Below are 18,741 nucleotides of genomic sequence, written 5' to 3'. Positions count from 1 at the left end.
ACTATAAATTATTCAGTATCTACTATGAACTATTCAGTATCTACTATGAACTATTCAGTATCTACTATGAATTATTCAGTATTTCCTATGAATTAATCAGGATCTGCTATGAATTATTCAGTATTTCCTATGAATTAATCAGTAACTACTATGACTTATTCAGTATCTACTATGAATTATTCAGTATTTACTATAAATTATTCAGTATCTACTATGAATTATTGAGTATCTCCTATGAAATATTCAGTGTCTACTATGAATTAATCTGCTATGTATACTGTGCAGTGTCACAGTCTGGTCTACGTTTTGTCCATGTGTGAATGCAGGAGGGTGTAATTAATTACTAACCAACTAAACTCAACATTTAAACTTGTGTGGTGGAACCTGTTTTATTTAGTAGCGCATAAAGCTGATCTTTATCTTTAACTATTATAACTATAATAAATAAAGACTCATGTAACAATTAGCCTGCGGTTGAACTTATGTACAGCTGGGGCAGCCGACCCCTGGAGTGTAAAGTAAATGTAGGCTATGGGCCTTTAATGAGTGCAGTCTGTCATGCAGGCCAGTTCAGATCAGTTTATCTCTTAATAAATAAAGCTCTCACTGCTGAAAACGCGCTGCCCGTTCATGATCATGTGGAATATGTTAGTATATTTTAATAAGAACAAAATCTTTTTGTATCTTTTACCCCAAACTGAACTCCTCTGCTCGCTAACACGAGACAGTTTTGTGTCGTTGCTTTTTACAGCGCTGAAGGTGCAGTGAGCGTCGTGATTGGTCAGCGTCATCCTGCCCCGCGTTTTGATTGGCCGCTCCGAACAGCGGCGCGTTTCTTTCCTCTGCTGGAGCTGAACGGCTGAAAACTTTCAAAACATTCCCACGGAGACGAGCTGGAGACGCTCTGCACTTCACTTTCGACTCGTTTAAGGAGATTTTAAGGTCAGTTATGAAGATAAAGACGGTCTGAAAGCACATCTGGCTGCATCTTAAATAACCCGTGTGTTTTTCTCCGTTGTTTTCCAGCCTGTAATGGGTTCTCAGTGGATCCAGTGGATCTGCTCTCCAGGAACATGGAGCTTATTCCTCCTGCTGATCACTCTCTCACTGCTGTGAGTCTAACACCATCATATTATCACTCTCTCACTGCTGAGAGTGTAACACCATCATATTATCACTCTCTCACTGCTGAGAGTGTAACACCATCATATTATCACTCTCTCACTGCTGAGGGTGTAACACTATCATATTATCACTCTCTCACTGCTGAGAGTCTAACACCATCATATTATCACTCTCTCACTGCTGAGAGTCTAACACCATCATATTATCACTCTCTCACTGCTGAGAGTCTAACACCATCATATTATCACTCTCTCACTGCTGTGAGTCTAACACCATCATATTATCACTCTCTCACTGCTGAGAGTGTAACACCATCATATTATCACTCTCTCACTGCTGAGGGTGTAACACCATCATATTATTCACTCTCTCACTGCTGAGAGTCTAACACCATCATATTATCACTCTCTCACTGCTGTCAGTGTAACACCATCATATTATCACTCTCTCACTGCTGAGGGTGTAACACCATCATATTATCACTCTCTCACTGCTGTCAGTGTAACACCATCATATTATCACTCTCTCGCTGCTGAGGGTGTAACACTATCATATTATCACTCTCTCACTGCTGAGAGTCTAACACCATCATATTATCACTCTCTCACTGCTGAGAGTCTAACACCATCATATTATCACTCTCTCACTGCTGTCAGTGTAACACCATCATATTATCACTCTCTCACTGCTGTCAGTGTAACACCATCATATTATCACTCTCTCACTGCTGTCAGTGTAACACCATCATATTATCACTCTCTCACTGCTGAGGGTGTAACACCATCATATTATCACACTCTCACTATCATTTTATCACTCTCTCACTGCTGAGAGTGTAACACCATCGTATTGTAGAATATGTAGAATAATAAAAGTAAAAAATGGAGGTAGATGGGTGTTTTGATGATGTGTATGACTTTACAGATGATCTGAAGTGATGAAGGTGTAAATCTGTCGTGTGTATTCCAGGTATGGATACTGGTCCAAACGTTTACTGAGAAGTTTAGGAATTCCTGGACCAAAACCTCTTCCTTTCTTTGGAACCATATTTGAGTACAGGAAGGTCAGTTAACTGTGATAACATTCTCACTGAGTGTGTTTACATACACTTAATAATCCGGTCTTAATGAGATTTCTGATAATTATGTGGACGTGTAAACACACACTCTGATTTCTTAGATCAGATTAAGGTCTATAAATCTGATTAAGAAATCTGATAAAGAGGCTGGATTTGAGCTCAGTAATGGGTTTTCTCAGTGCATCTGATTTCTTTCATTTCTCTCAGTCTGAGCATGTGTGAAAACAGAGCGCTATCCCAAAAACAGCGAGCAGCTGTTATCAGATAAGCATGCATTTATCAGATGAAGTGCACATAAACATACTGAACCAGTTACTGACACAATCGGATCTTCTGCAGTTATCAGACTATTAAGTATAAACACACTGAACCAGTTACTGACACAATCCGATTTCCTGCAGTTATCAGATTATTAAAGTGTAAACACACTGAACCAGTTACTGTCACAAACTGATTTTCTGCAGTTATCAGATTATTGAGTGTAAACACGCCGAACCAGTTACTGTCACAAACTGATTTTCTGCAGTTATCAGATTATTAAGTGTAAACACACTGAACCAGTTACTGACATGATCAGATTTTCTGCAGTTATCAGATTATTAAGTGTGAATACGCTGAACCAGTTACTGACACAATCTGATTTTCTGCAGTGATCATATTATTAAGTGCATGTAAACGCACTCACTGTCTGATTGCATAATGCCGTCTGGACGTGGCTTTGATCTGAAATGCTTCAATTTGACTTTATCTGGATCAAAGGTAGATCGTTCTGTTTCAGGGTTTCCATGGCTTTGATATGGAGTGCTTTAGAAAGTACGGCAGAGTTTGGGGGTGAGTCCTGCACATTTCCACACATGACAGTCCTGCAAATATAGGTGAGTGATTATGATTATTATATCACGATACTTAGACATTTTCACGATACATGATATGCATCACAATATTTCATTTTTCTGAGATTTAATAAGTTAGAACTGACAAAATAGAACCTATACAGCACCAAAAAGAGGCAGGATACATAGAGGACTAAAGTTGCTTCAGTGCGCTAAAAGTAATTCTTTCTGAATTTTTAAACAAGCCTAAAAAAGACAAACATGCATCTCTGTGTCGTCTGCTCTGGTAAATGAACCTGTTTTAAATCACAGAATTAAACCTGAAAATGTAACGAATCTAGCATCAATCGTTTAAACGTTTTCTTTAGCTTTCATTTTAAGGCAAAAATAAAGGTCACACCCACTTTTTCAACCCTTTATATGTCATAAACCGATAATAAGATACACGTTTAAAATTCTGCACACCGTCTGTTGGGCACAGTGAAAATATTAAGCTAATCTGAGAAGCTCAGTCAGGAGATCTTCTGAGATTTCTCACTGAAATGTGATTGTGAAATGTTGCTTCTCTTTCAGTGTATATGACGTAAGGCAGCCTGTGATCTGTGTTATGGACAAAGACGTCATTAAAGCCGTGCTGGTTAAAGAGTGCTACTCCCTCTTCACCAACAGACGAGTATGGTTATATGACACTCGCTCAACGGGGTCAAGCCTTTCTTACAGAGCTGGGTGATAACATGATCCTTATAGGTTTAAGTGTTTGGGATAAAATGATTAATGTTCTGTTCCTAAATCCAGTATATCAATGAAAGCTTGAACTGCTGCTGCATCAGTACGCTAGGTGGCGCTGTGTGCCTTTTACTCTGCAGACAGGCAGGGAGAAAGCATCTAGCCATTCACTCACAGCAGCACAAACCAGCAGGACAGTTAGCAGAGTTAGCTTGTGTTAGCTATTTTCAGTTAGCAGAGTTTTCAGACAGCAGAGTTAGCAAAGTTAGCTAGTATCAGTTTTTTTTCAAGGTTATAAAGAGTAAAAAGGCTGAGTTTGAGAAAGACATCTGTCAGGAGAGCAATCTCTTTTTCAGACAGCAGAGTTCGCTAGTGTTAGCTATTTTCAGTTAGCAGAGTTCGCTAGTGTTAGCTATTTTCAGTTAGCAGAGTTAGCTAGTGTTAGCTATTTTCAGTTAGCAGAGTTCGCTAGTGTTAGCTATTTTCAGTTAACAGAGTTCGCTAGTGTTAGCTATTTTCAGTTAACAAAGTTCGCCAGTGTTAGCTATCTTAAGTTAGCAGGGTTCGCTAGTGTTAGCTATTGTCAGTTATCAGAGTTCGTTAGTGTTAGCTATTTTCAGTTAGCAGAGTTCGCTAGTGTTAGCTATTTTCAGTTAGCAGAGTTAGTTAGTGTTAGCTATTTTCAGTTAGAAGAGTTAGCTAGTGTTAGCTATTTTCAGTTAGCAGAGTTAGTGTTAGCTATTTTCAGTTAGCAGAGTTAGTGTTAGCTATTTTTAGTTAGCAGAGTTCGCTAGTGTTAGCTATTGTCAGTTAGCAGAGTTCGTTAGTGTTAGCTATTTTCTGTTAGCAGTTAGCTAGTGTTAGCTATTTTTAGTTAGCAGAGTTAGCTAGTGTTAGCTATCTTCAGTTAGCAGAGTTTGCTAGTGTTAGCTATTTTCAATTAGCAGAGTTAGCTAGTGTTAGCTATTTTCAGTTAACAGAGTTCGCTAGTGTTAGCTATTTTCAGTTAGCAGAGTTAGCTAGTGTTAGCTATCTTAAGTTAGCAGGGTTCGCTAGTGTTAGCTATTTTCAGTTATCAAAGTTTGTTAGTGTTAGCTATTTTCAATTAGCAGTTAGCTAGTGTTAGCTATTTTTAGTTAGCAGGGTTCGCTAGTGTTAGCTATTGTCAGTTAGCAGAGTTCGTTAATGTTAGCTATCTTAAGTTAGCAGAGTTAGCTAGTGTTAGCTATTTTGAGTTAGCAGAGTTAGTTAGTGTTAGCTACTTTGAGTTAGTAGAGTTAGCTAGTGTTAGTTATTTTAAGTTAACAGAGTTAGTGTTAGCTACTTTGAGTTAGCAGAGTTAGCTAGTGTTAGCTATTGTCAGTTAGCATACTTTTTAACATTTACTTCACGGTTTAAAATATTCAAACTTGGTGTTGATTGGTGTTAATAAAATGCGTATAAATGTACTGATAATTATCTGTGTTGAAAAAAATACATTGAGTATATGTATATGTGTGCATGTTGATGAGATTTTTCAGTTAATATTTAATGTGTGAATGAATTGTAATTGTTTTTCCTAAATTCTACTGAAGTGTTAGGATTTGAGATGTAAATTGCAGTTCTTAATTAACCTCTTCGTTTATTTTACTCTTATGTCTCACTAGGATTTTGCTTTGAATGGTGAGCTGTACGATGCCTTGACCGTCGTGCATGACGATGACTGGAAGAGAATCCGGAGCGTTCTCTCTCCGTCCTTCACCAGCGGAAGACTGAAGGAGGTGCGTTAGCGTTTATTAGCAGTGTTCAGTGTTGGCCCATCGTCGGGAAGTTACCAGTTCTCTGGTGCTGCCACAGCCATCCGTAAGCAGGAGTCCAGTAGATCATCACTGTCCTCTCGTTCTCTGGGTGGGTCGGGCGGGTGTGTCTCTCCCACCGTTTCTCAGTGCAGTGCTGGCCAATGTGCACATCTGTTAGCTAACGCTACAGAATTAGCAGTTAGCTTTATGGACGAGTGCTCGTTTACTCAGTTAACCATTCAGGCATTCAGGTACAGAGATCACTGTTCAGGTGTTCATCGTGTTTCATTATGGAAAGATGGAGAACCATGACAGAGTCCAAAAAGATAAACGTTGGAGAGAAACAGCGTTTACAGTCCACACTGTCCTCTTCTGACACCCAGGAACGGCTCCACAATCAGTTTTTCGCTGTACGTTAAGGTTGGGCAATTAATCACATTTTATTTTCAATTATAATTTTGGCTTCCAACAAATATGAAAACAAGATGATCAAGATAAACGATTAATGTGCTGCATTCTGATGCTCTCGTTTTGGCCTTGTGTTATAAATCCAGCGCACCCTTTCCTTAACAGCACCTCCCTCAAAGCCCAAACTCATTTACTTCCTCTGATTTATTTTTATTTATTATTCTTATATATATTCAGTAGTTTTCAGTAGGTTGTGCAAGTGCACTACAACATAGTACATTTTCTTTATTTTTATTGTTTTTTGTATTATTTATTTAAATGTATATACATATATATTTTTAAAAATTTGTTTAGTTAAATTATATTTAAAGTTAAAAAAGATTTTTTTTTAAAGTTCAATAAATGTCTTATACATTAATACATTGTCTTGCTGAAATAATCAAGGCCTTCCCTGAAAAAGACGTCGTCTGGAGGGCAGCATATGTTGCCAAAACATGTTTATATCGTTCAGCATTAATGGAGCCTTCACAGATGTGCACATCACCCGTGCCCACTAATGTACCCCTATACCATCATGAATACTGGCTTGTGAACTGTACACTGATAGCAAGCTGAGTGGTCTTTGGCCTGGAGGACACAGTGTCCATGATTTCCAAAAGAATTTCAAATGTTGATTCGTCAGACCACAGGACACTTTTCCACTTCACCTCAGTCCATTTTAAATGAACTCAGGCCCAGAGAAGGTGGCAGCGTTTCTGGATCCTGTAGATGATGGAAAAACAAAAGTTCTTTGCTATTTTACGTTGAGAAACATTTTTCTTAAATTGTTGCACTATTTGATCGTGCAGTGGTGAACCCCTCCTTATCTTTACTTCTCAAAGACATTTTATACCCAATCATGTTACTGACATGTTGCCAATTAACCACCAGGTGGTTTTTTTTAGAATTACACAACTTTACCAGCCTTTTGTTGCCCCGTCCCAACTTTTTTTGAGTTGTTGGCATCAAATTCAAAATGGGCATATATTTTTTCAATAAACAATAAAATCTCTTGGTTTCAACATTTGATAAGTTGTCTTTGTACTATTTACATATAGGGTTTAAATGATTTGCACATCATTGCATTTGGTTTTATTTATATTTTTCACAGCATCCCAACTTTTTTGGAAATGGGTTGTAATCGTGAGTATGATTTTTGTCATAAATCAACTGTACATTTATGTAGGAAGTAAATGACCCAAACTTGACGAAGTTGGGGTTGTATTTTAGCGCTGCATCTCTCCAGCTCACACGACTGAGGAGCAGTTTATCCCTCTGGGGTCAACGGACTCATCCTTGTATCTCTGTTTCTATATCTGTGTCTGTATCTTTGTGATGATCCGGCTCAGAAATCCAGTTCAAACACTTCCTGAATCTGTAGAGTCGCCCTTTCCATTCCATCTTATCTCGAGATCATACGAGACTCACATCCGGAGTTATGAGCCTATGAAGAGGGGCTGAGATACACGTCATCTGCCTCTCACCGTGTGGAACTGGTGGATTCGTGTGTCCGTCTACATTCTGTGTGAAACTGACCAATGGACACTCAGGAGATCACTAAGGACTGACCATCACGCCGGAAACCCTTCATTCTTTATTCAGTCCACATCGGAGACTCATGTGAAACGGCGTGCAGAGAGTTTACAGCTGCTGAAGCTGCTGCAGCGGTTTTGGAAAGTAGTGATGAAGATAACGGAGCATTTAGATATGAAACATATGAGGATCATGTTGAATCACGTCGAAAGGCGAATTTAAAACGATATGCAGAAACTGAGAAAATGATATTTCGTCTGACCGGCAAGATGAGTTGCAGAGACAAACTGATGAGCTGTGTTCTTCCACAGATGTTCGGGATCATGAAGATGCACTCCAGTACCTTATTAAAGAACCTGCAGAAGATTGCAGAACAAGGAGGAACAGTGGAAGTGAAAGAGTGAATCAGTTTTTAGTAACTAAGTCTGTCTCTCTGTTTATTGATATAGTTGTCTGTCTGTCTATCCATCTATCTATCTAGCTAGCTAGCTAGCTAACTAGGTAACCAGCTAATTCTATATATCTATATATCTATCTGTCTATCTGTCTGTTTGTCTGTCTATCTAGCTATCACTCCATCTATTTAGCTATCTCTCTTGATATAGCTTTCTATCTATCTATCAATTTGTCTATCTATCTGTCTATCTGTCTATCTTTCTAGTTATCTAGCTATCTAGCTAATTTTATCATAACTATCACAACTGTGATCGTCAGGGTGTTTGGACCGTACAGTATGGACGTGGTGACCAGCACAGCCTTCAGCGTCGACATCGACTCCCTTAACAACCCCAACGACCCTTTTGTGACCAACGTGAAGAAGCTGACTCTGAACTTCCTCAGCCCAGTCTTCCTCATCGCTGGTACCGTAATATATACACATTTAAACCAGGGGTGGGCAATGTGGCAAAAATAGAAGATCACGATACTTAAAGTCTCCTCAATGCACAATATGTCACAGTGTTTTGTTTTTCAGGGGTTTGACATGTTGGAACAGACAAAAACTACCAGACATGTCACCTTTAAAAAAATATAATAAAATAATAAAATACTATCAAAAGCTGAGTTAAAATATTTTTAATCAACATTCATTTACACTAATTCAAATAAAGGGCTAATTGTTCTCTTTTGGTAATAAATCATGCAGTTGGTCAGTGATATTCATGATATGCTCAGAAAAGCATATTGTGGGATATTGTGATGGATTTTAAATATTGTCACATTGCCCAGCATTAATTTAAACATGAGTTTAAATTTTAACTCTGAAGTCCTGAGTGTGGCATTTGAGTCAGTAATTTGGTATTCAGTTAAAGGTGCAGTGTGTCAGATTTAGCATCATCTAGTGGTGAGGTTGCAGATTGCAGCCAGCTGAATCTCCCTCCCTCACCCCTCTCTTTCCAAGCGTGTAGTAGAACCTATGGTGGTCGTCAGGTTTTCTGCTGTCGTCTGTCCTGATTTCATTTGACTTTTTCCTGCTTTGTTATCTTTGACGGTGAGGATTCACCCTCCCTCACTTTTTTCTTGTGCTAAATAATAAGTCTGATCCTCCATTTGTTCTCAAACTTCTCACCACACACAAATGGTCATCCAGCACTGGCAGCAACCAGAGCCGGTTTATGAGGAGTCTGGCCACTTCCTATTTCCCCCATTATATCAAAAACTGGACTGCAAAACAGCAGAGGGCGTCTGCGAGCGAGTCCTCAATGAATGGGAGTAAATGGAGCTAAACGGCTAAAATCGAAAAGTTAAAACAGTTTCTAATCACTCGCTCAGAACTTTAATGTTAGGAAGTTGAAGGATTTTACTAAAAAAGCAAAGAAAACTTACCTGTATGTTTCCTTTTTTACTACAGCAAACGGGTTTTGGGCAGCAGAACGCTAACATTACTGCTACTGAGCGCTGATTGGTTGGCATTACTGCTACTGAAAGCTGATCGGTTGGCGAGCAGAGCAGCTCATTGGCTGTTCGCTCTCAGACATCATGGATCTAGATGAGGCGCCATTTTAAACTCCTATAACTCGAATTTAAAAGCTCTTAAAAATATAACAGCGGTGTTAAAATGTTTTAAGCTGTTCTGTGTTCAGGAAATAAATGTATTCTTGTACATTAAAAATGTTTTAAGCATTTATAAACTATAATTTTGCTCAAATGCTCCATCTTAACCCATTCATTTTGGACTTGGGAGCACTCTCTAGTGTTTGAGAAACCTGGAATTCTCCTCTCTACAATTTCTCTGGCCAGCAACCATTGATTCTTCTTCTTTCTATGTCTTCCAGCCGGACCTACTGCGCCACCAAATTCAAGCTGCCGTTTCAGCATAAAAACGTGAAAGGCGCCTTGTGCATTACTGTAGAAAAATGGCGGCCTCTGTTGTAAGAGGAGCCGCTCCCTATGCAAACTTCTGGGCAAAAAGTAATTGTTCAATCCCAAAATATAATGGTTGTTATTGATGGTTCTGGCTGGTCAGAGTCCAGATTTAAACTCTATAGTGAATATTTGGTCTCAAATTCAACTCAAACTAGCTCAGTAATGTTTTTCAGCTGTTTGAAGCCGTTTCTAAAATCTCTGGCTTCTTTGTTTTCATGTTCCAGCTCTCTTTCCCTTCACGATGCCCCTGCTGGAGAAAATGAACTTCACGTTTTTTCCGCCGGCAGTGACTGGTTTCTTTTTTGCTGCTCTGCAGAAGATCAAGGCTGATCGACAGGATAAGGACCACAAGGTACATTTAAGATGCTGAGATGCTCAAAGAGCTTCATTGAACATCTGTACATTTATATGGAATGGGTTTCAGTTGTACTGGGAGGGGTTTAGTTGTACTGGGAGGGGGTTTGGTTGAACTGGGAGTAGTTTCGGTTGTACTGGGAGTAGTGTCATTTGTACTAAAAGGGAATCTGGTTGTACTGGGAAGGGTTCCGGTTGCACTGGAAGGAGTTGCAGTTATACTGGAAGGGGTTTCGGTTGTACTTGGAGGGTTTCCTGTTGTACTGGGAGGAGTTGCATTAATACTGGAAGGGGTTTTGGTTGTACTGGGAGGAGTTCCGGTTGTACTGGGAGGAGTGTTGTTTGTACTGCAAGGAGTTTTGGTTGTACTGAGAGGAGTTCTGGTTGTTGAATGTGTCTTGGAGATACAGATGTGTTTATGCTGCTGCAAAATGAGGCTCAAGTGCGTCTCAGTTCACCTCCTGAAGTGGTTTGAGTGATCAGATCTGTACCTGTTTTAAATTCATCTTGGGTGTGTTTACACTTGCATTTTTATGTGGCCTCATCCAGATATAATCTGAAATGCCAACTGTGAGTGAAAGAGCTTGTACAGTTTCAGCTCCTGAATGAGGCAGAGAAACTCTCTGTTCTCCTCTCGTTTTTCCAAAGTGGAGCATCCTGCACACTGTCACAGTCTATCCCTCTTTCTCTGCAGAGCCGAGTGGACTTCCTCCAGCTGATGATCGACTCTCAGAGAACAGATACAGGAGAAGATGGTAAACAGACAGACAAAGGTACCGCCCACTTCACTCTTTAAAAATACAGCTGAACTATTTTAGATGGAGAATCTGTGATTACTGAGCAGGAGCCTGTAGAGCTTCCTGATCCTCCCAGACGAGTCCAAACGTTTATTTCCACTCACCTCATCTGGTTCATTACAGTTTAGCTAAAGGGAGGATGGAAGTGTCGTCTGATCCCTGAGTCTGTAATTAAGTGAGAGGAATAAAAGAGGAACCCCTCAGTGCTGGAGAGACGTCTGAGGAATTATGAGGTGTTTACAGTTTAGCATTTTTCCCTCTGCAGGTCTGAGTGACCATGAGATCCTGTCCCAGGCCATGGTGTTCATCTTCGCTGGGTATGAGACGAGCAGCAGCACGCTGTCCTTCTTCTTCTACAACCTGGCCACCAACCCGGAGGTACTGAAGAAACTTCAGGAGGAGGTCGACCGAACTTTCCCCAATGAGGTAACTCCACCCACCTGATTCTGTACCATTTTAAACACATCCTTAACCTTCAGTTTGCTGGGCTTCAGGCTACAAACTACTCCATATGTTATACATGACTGCTGATACAAGTTAGCTAGTTAGCATGCTAAAGGCTACACAGTAGGGGTGAATGATTTGGGTCAAATATCTAATTGCAATTTTTCTGACCAATATTGCGATTGTTTTCAATGCTGAATGTAGTGTGCCACTTAGTTGTGGTTTGATGTCACAGCACATAGTGTTTGGTTGCTTCTGATTGGTCTAACTCATCTACAGGCAGTTCACAAGCGCTGCGTTATTAGGTTAAATTTCCACACTTAAAACTTATGTTATTATAATATAGGCTATAGTAAAAATGCAGCATTTGCGATTTGAAAATTTAAAGTTTCGTTATAAGAACGATTAATCATTTTAGTGCACAGCTAACAACAACAAAAATAAAGACACAAGGTTACTGCCAGACAAAGCAGCTACTCTCAAATGTTTATTATGTTCAAACTTCTCTAAAAACGTTTTGCTTTACAAAGTTTGCATGGCTAATCAGTTAGCACGCTGATGCTAACCTAGCCGAGGGCGAGTGCGTTTCGTTTGAATAATCTGTTCCTAGCTGACCCCTCCTCCCTTTCTCCCGCCAGTGGTCACTTTTGTGATGTAGGTGTGATGCATATCCAAGTAGTGGGTGGATGTGGGCGAGGGCATGTTAAACAGTATTGGACCTAGAGCCTTGCTCACCATTCACAAGGGTTGTTGATATAACAGCAATTAGGTATATTGGAGTATTTAAAATGATGACAGTTTAAACTTCTAGTAAACATATACTTAAATGGAGAGGAGCTCACAGATTAGCCTGGATGTACAAGTCTGCAAATTTGCTGAAAACAGTCGTAGCCAGAGGAGCAGGACCAGTGGCATACAAGATTGTGTCATCAGCAAATAAATGAATAAATGCATCATGAGCAGCATAAGAAATATCATTAATACATACAGAAAACAGAGTTGGACCTAATATTGAGCTCTGGGGTACTCCTTTAGTAAAAGGAAGAGGGTGAGAAAGACAATTACCCAATTTAACATGCTGTACCCTATGAAGGGGTAATTGGAGAAGCAGGCCAAAGCGTGATCTAAAACCCCAATACTGCCCAGTTTCTTTTGTAGGATAGAGAGGAGTCAAACGCTTTAGCTAAATCAATGAAGATTGCTGCACATTGTTGCGTGGTATCCAATGCACATATAACATCATGAAAGACCTTCAAGGTAGCAGTAGCCAGAGCAGTTGTAGCCAGAGATGGAAACATGTCCAACATGCATTACCATCTAAAAATGTAAGCACCCTCTGTTCGCTTCACAGATGCTGACGTCTCCAAAAGCCTCGTTTCCACTGTAGAACTAATTGATTCTTTCGGCAGAATCGCGCTGGTGTAACAATAATATTTGATACCATCAAAAGTTGGCTCCAGTTTCTCGCAGGGTAAACGTGGACGCATGTTAAAAGTTGACACTGTCCAAATATTTATTCCACTTTAATAGAGTTATCTATAGTTATTTAATATAGAGTCTCTGCATGTATCATAGCAACCTACTGGGTATTTAGTTCAGAGATCAGGAGGTGTTTCAGATAAAGTAGCCAAACTGTCCCTCCAAAACCAGTCAGTCCAGTTTGCACTCCCAGAGTCTTTGTCTTCATAACAAGTGTCATTTGAACAACATTTAGCTGGAACTGAGCACTTTTGGCCTGCTAACTAGGCTAGCATGCTATAACTCCAAACACCACAGAACAGGCTCAGTTTGGCTTTTTATCACTCCAACACCAGCCACTCAACTTCACTCCCTCAGACATGAGTCTTTTCATCTAAACTTGCGTCAAGGTAGATTCTTTTAGCCAAAATCCAGTGTGTTCTATGATGAGCAGAGCTGCTAGCTAAGCTAATGCTATCCAGCTCTCCTAGATAGCAGCATGGATCAACATTTAGCAATTCTTAGATAAATTGTTTGACATTTATTAAATGATGGATTGAAAAAAAATGTTTTTGACCATTTTGTTGTTAGTTTAGTATGTTAAAGAAAACTATATTGTGACCATTTAGATGCAACTAAATTCAAAATGTACTGCTTTAAATGGACAGTGAACAAATCTTTATCAACTTTGCACTGGAATCAAGAATTACTCTGGGGTTCCTCAGGGGTGTATAATGGGTCCAATTTATTTAGGCTACATATGTTATTCTTTGGCAACTACTTGTATTATGAAGTAAGCAACAGAAACAACTTTCATTGACAGTATTTTGGGCAGTAAATCTCATGTACTACTGTTGTTGGTTTCCTTTTTAAAGGGTCCAGTTCAGTATGATGCCCTGATGAACCTGGACTATCTGGAAGCCGCTCTGAATGAATCGATGAGGTTGTACCCTGTCATTCCTCGAGTTGAGAGACTTTGCAAGAAAACTGTGGAGATCGGTGGTCTCACCATCCCTAAAGGAACCGTCGTGGTGATTCCCACTTATGTCCTCCATCGAGACCCTGAATACTGGCCTGATCCAGACACCTTAATTCCTGAGAGGTCAATATTGTCATTAATACTGTTAATACATTATATTATGTTACTGTTGATATAATCATCATTAAGAGTGTTAAACAATCTGGCCGTTACTTTGACAACAGTTCTTAGTAAGAGTTCACACCAGTTATGCCATCTGAATCTGAATTTACGTAGAAAAAGTAGAGCTTTAAATTTGAACCATAGTTCTCAATTAATTATACAAATAGAGCAGGATGTGAGTCAGAATCACTTAAACTGAGAAAAAGAGGAGCTTTTTATATTAGATTATCATCATTACATTAGTTTTACTTTCTAAAATAGAACATAAATATGAAACTGGAGGAACTGAAACTGTTTCCATGAGTGTTTTGTTACCTGCACAATCATTTTGCTGTGTTTTACTGTCCTGTGCAGGTTCACTAAGGAGAATAAGGAGAGTATAGACCCCTACATGTTCATGCCTTTCGGTGCTGGACCCAGGAACTGTATCGGAATGAGGTTTGCTCTTCTGGCCATGAAGCTGGCCATCGTAGAGACACTGCAGAGGTTCGATGTCAGCGTTTGTGATGGAACTCAGGTCAGATGCTAAAGATACTAACTTGCATCATCATATAATAAAGTGTCTATATTGTTATGTTAACTTCAAATTTTATATGGGGTTGTTCTTTGGCAATGTCATGGATTTCCATGAAACATTCAAGCAAAAACGTCTACGTTGCTACACGTAGTGTTTCAGTTGTGAAGTTTTGAAGTTCGCCCATTCAAGTACTAAATCACATGTTAAATATTGAGTTTAACTGTTTAAGGAATGGCTGGGTGTAACTACAAGAGCAATAAAAATATTTAAAAACTTAATGTTAATAAATTTACATGAGTGGTTAATTTATTGGATGATGTACTCATGAGTTCGGGCAAATAATATTATACTGATTTTTTTTGGTATTTTAGTTACTTATCAGTTTTCCTTTTTTCTTTTTTGTTTGTTTGCATATCAGCATTTCGATTGTACAAAAAATCCATTTAAGAGGCATTTTTGACCCTATTTATTCCTTAGAAAACCACCTATTTTTCCTGTTTGAGAACATGAAAAAAATAAATAAAATGAATTCTTCATGGCTTAATCATTTCTCAATCATATTAGCATTCAGTGTACATTTCAACACTTCAGAAAGTATTTATTTAATTATTAAAATTATGAGCTGATGTGGGTGAACTTTATAACTTTATTTAGCGATTGATTTATAGCTAAAGAACTATCTGTAGGACAGCTTTGACTTTCTGCATGCTTGCATGAAATATAGATTTTACTTGAATTTTTTCTTGCAAAACCATGACATCACCTGTGATGTCATAGGTGGAGAATAATAGTAAATATTGAAATAACTGTTTAATATTGTGTGAAATGATTTTATAAATGCCAGTATTAATGCTACATTATCACTTTCACTGTAACACAACTGATACAAATAATATGTTTGTTATCACTGCCCTTAGAGGGAGATGTACCACATTCCAGTAATTATTATTATTATTATTATCATTATTATTATTGGCTTTGTGTGTGCTCAGGTTCCTGTGGAGCTGGGTTCTTCTCCTCTGCTGACCCCTACAAAACCCATCACGCTCAGATTCACCCCTCGAACTGCGTCCCGCTACAGAAACACACACCACAACGGCTAATTTACAACCTTGACAACTTCAGTTGTAAATATAGACTGTTTAATAATGATTAATATACATCAGTTTCATTTAATTATATTCATTTTATACTCATTTTTATATTACCTCAGCAATAAGTGTATGAATATTACCTCAACTCTGTGAAGATGCCTCCAGACCTCGGCAGTAATGGAGTTTTATTGAGTTTGTTTTCACTTGAATCTCATTGTTTTTGACTCTTTTTATAAAATTTTACTGAATAACTGAAAATATTGATGTCTGTATAGACTCGGATTAATGTTGGACATCAGTACTAATCACAGGTGAGAGGTTCAGTAGCCAGTTGCAGCAGCTGAATGTACATTTGATTGTAAGTTAGGGGGTAAGGGGGTTGCACATTGTGACAACAACGAGTCTTAATGATAAAGCACACATTTAAAAAGATGGTTTTCAAGGGTTCTGTAATAAAGAAAAAAGTTCTCTGTAGAACCATGAACGCTTAAAGAACACTGCATGATTAAAGGGCTCTTTGCATTGTGAGACACATTGCTGTAGAGGCTTTTATAAAGAACCTTTTTTGAAAAGCGTTCTATAGAACACCAAAAAGAGTTGCGATGTCAAGCTTGTAACAATAGAAGAACCCTTTTTGGTGTTCTATAGTGTACAAAGCCAGACTTTCCAATCATTTGATGTTTGTTAATCTTCAGAAAAACAGACTTAACATGCTTAAAAGTCTTAACTGTACAAAAAACCTTCATTCTGAATGGCAGTTGATGGAACCAGATTTTTAAAGAGTAAAGTTGGAGCATTTCTATTGATCCATTCATGATGAAATTTTAACCATAGCAGCAGCCAAGCAACACATTAGCAACCACTTGGTATACCACAGCAACGGTCAAGCAACACCTTAGCAACCCCATGGGATACCATTGCATTGGCCAGGCAACACCTTAGCAACCACCTGGGATACCATAGCAGCAGCCAAGCAACACAATAGCAACCACCTGGGATACCATAGCAATGGCCAAGCAACACCTTAGCAACCACCTGGGATATCATTGCATTGGCCAAGCTTTACTTTAGTAACCAACAGGGATAACATAGCATTGGCCAAGCAACACAATAGCAACCTCCTGGGATACCATAGCATTGGCCAGGTAATACCTTAGCAACCACCTGGGATACCATAGCAATGGCCAAGCAACACATTAGCAACCACCTGGGATACCATGGCACTGGCCAAGCAACACATTAGCAACCACATGGAATAGCATAGTGATGGCCTAGTAACACCTTAGCAACCACCTGGGATATGATTGCATTGGCCAAGCAACATCTTAGCAACCACCTGGGATACCAGCAACGGCTTTGACGTAACAATTTTAACACAGTATGAAGAGCAGCTAGTATTTTCAAATTACATTTAAAAATAGATTTATTTTTTTAACTTCATAAAGTTTGTAAACCGGCCGGTTTATATATTTAGCTAACTGAATCTCTAATAGTGAGTTAACTTATCAATAATCTGCATTTTACACTTTACTATTTACAGTATGTAACGTAAAGTTAAGGCAGCCAGATTAAGTGAGTTATTAGGTTAAAGCAGTAAATGGTGAGTTTTTCTGATACTGCCTCAGTGAAGGCAGAAGCTGGCCATGTGAGTGAGGTAGTGTAGTGTTTATCTAGAGTCCAGCGCCGCTCCCTGATTACATAACATCCTGTTTTTCCTCCAAAGCAGCTCTGCTCACACATGCTGTGTTCAGTTAACCTCAGGCTGGATAGTTATAGTTTTTACACTCCCTCGCTCTTATCTACTGGGCTAAAAGGTGGGAAGTCAGTTAATGTGCATCAGATTTGCTTATTGTTTGATAAGTTATCACGATCGCTGGGCAACAGTCCACTCACACCTCTACTACACATGGTTCTCCAGACGCTGTAGGAATGCTGCCACTATCAGGATTGGGGATTTCATGCACAGTGTGTTGTTTTCTAATACAGTGGTTTAAATGGAGTCTCTTCATCGGGGTGCTTTGTCCAGTAGGGTCACTGGGGCGCCACACCACAGGGTACCAGGAGCCAAAAAGAAGAAATGACCATATTTAATTTGGCTTGACTAAGCCAACTTACTATTCTTCATTATTGTCATTATGTTATTATTATTATTATTATTATTATTATTATACGCTTTTTTATACCAGTTTCACGGATCGTTTTGGATTGTTTTTGATGGGTTGATGTGGAGCATTTGAGCAAAATCATAGTTTATAAATGCGTAAAAACATTTTTAATGTAAAGGAATTCATTCATTTCCTGAACACAGAGCAGCAAAAAACATTTTAACACTGCTGTTATATTTTTAAGAGCTTTTAAACTCGAGTTATAGGAGTTTAAAACGGCGTCTCATGTACGTTCATGACGTCAGTGAGCACGAACAGCCAATGAGCTGCTCCGCTCACCAACCAATCAGCACTCAGTAGCAGTAATGTTAGCGTCCTGCTGCCCAAAACCCGTTTACTGTAGAAAAAAGGAAACAAACAGGTGAGTTTTCTTTGTTGTTTTAGTGAAATCCATCCTTCTACTTTCTAAAACTACAGGAAAGTTCTGGGCGAGTGATTAGAGACTATTTTAACGTTTCGTTTTTAGCTGTTGAGCTCCATTTACTCCCATTCATTGAGGACTAGCTCGGGGGCGCCCTCTGCTGTTTAGCAGTCCTGTTTTTGATATAATGGGGGAAATAGGAAGTGGCCAGGCTCCTCATAAACCGGCTCTGTTTTTACCCCCACGTTTAACGTCGGTAGTCTAAGAAACTGTCTAAATAGTGTTATACTGTCCCCTGGTGTTGGGCACCTCTGCTGTATCTGCTAACTTTTATCTGCTAAGTGTCCTTATCAGTAAGTAGAGCTGAGTATTTATTGTTATTGATAAATTATATCACATTATGATCTAATATGCTTTTCTGAATGTTTGAATAGAAAAGAGAGCATAATTAGTCCTGTTTAATTGGATTTAGTACAGTACAGTGTGTAGAAATGTTGAATACAAATATAAGAAAACAAAGATTGTA

The 18,741-nt window shown here is 38.9% G+C and overlaps 1 protein-coding gene across 1 annotated transcript; it reads left to right on the top strand.

Moving 5' to 3' along the window:
• The first annotated feature begins 806 nt into the window (after positions 1 to 806).
• Positions 807 to 16,888, top strand: LOC118797891 (cytochrome P450 3A27-like). The gene is made up of 14 exons (XM_036557186.1): positions 807 to 942; positions 1,027 to 1,112; positions 2,095 to 2,188; positions 2,982 to 3,034; positions 3,610 to 3,709; positions 5,409 to 5,522; positions 7,832 to 7,920; positions 8,235 to 8,380; positions 10,109 to 10,236; positions 10,933 to 11,011; positions 11,301 to 11,461; positions 13,813 to 14,039; positions 14,433 to 14,595; positions 15,588 to 16,888. Exons 2-14 carry the CDS (start codon positions 1,033 to 1,035, stop codon positions 15,696 to 15,698), a joined length of 1,545 nt encoding a protein of 514 aa, XP_036413079.1. The 5' UTR covers positions 807 to 942; positions 1,027 to 1,032; the 3' UTR covers positions 15,699 to 16,888.
• The last annotated feature ends 1,853 nt before the right edge of the window (positions 16,889 to 18,741 follow it).

The sequence above is a fragment of the Colossoma macropomum genome, unplaced genomic scaffold (assembly GCF_904425465.1).
Source record: "Colossoma macropomum unplaced genomic scaffold, Colossoma_macropomum, whole genome shotgun sequence".
Taxonomy (NCBI): Eukaryota; Metazoa; Chordata; class Actinopteri; order Characiformes; family Serrasalmidae; genus Colossoma; species Colossoma macropomum.
This window is presented reverse-complemented; position numbering and strand designations above follow the sequence as displayed.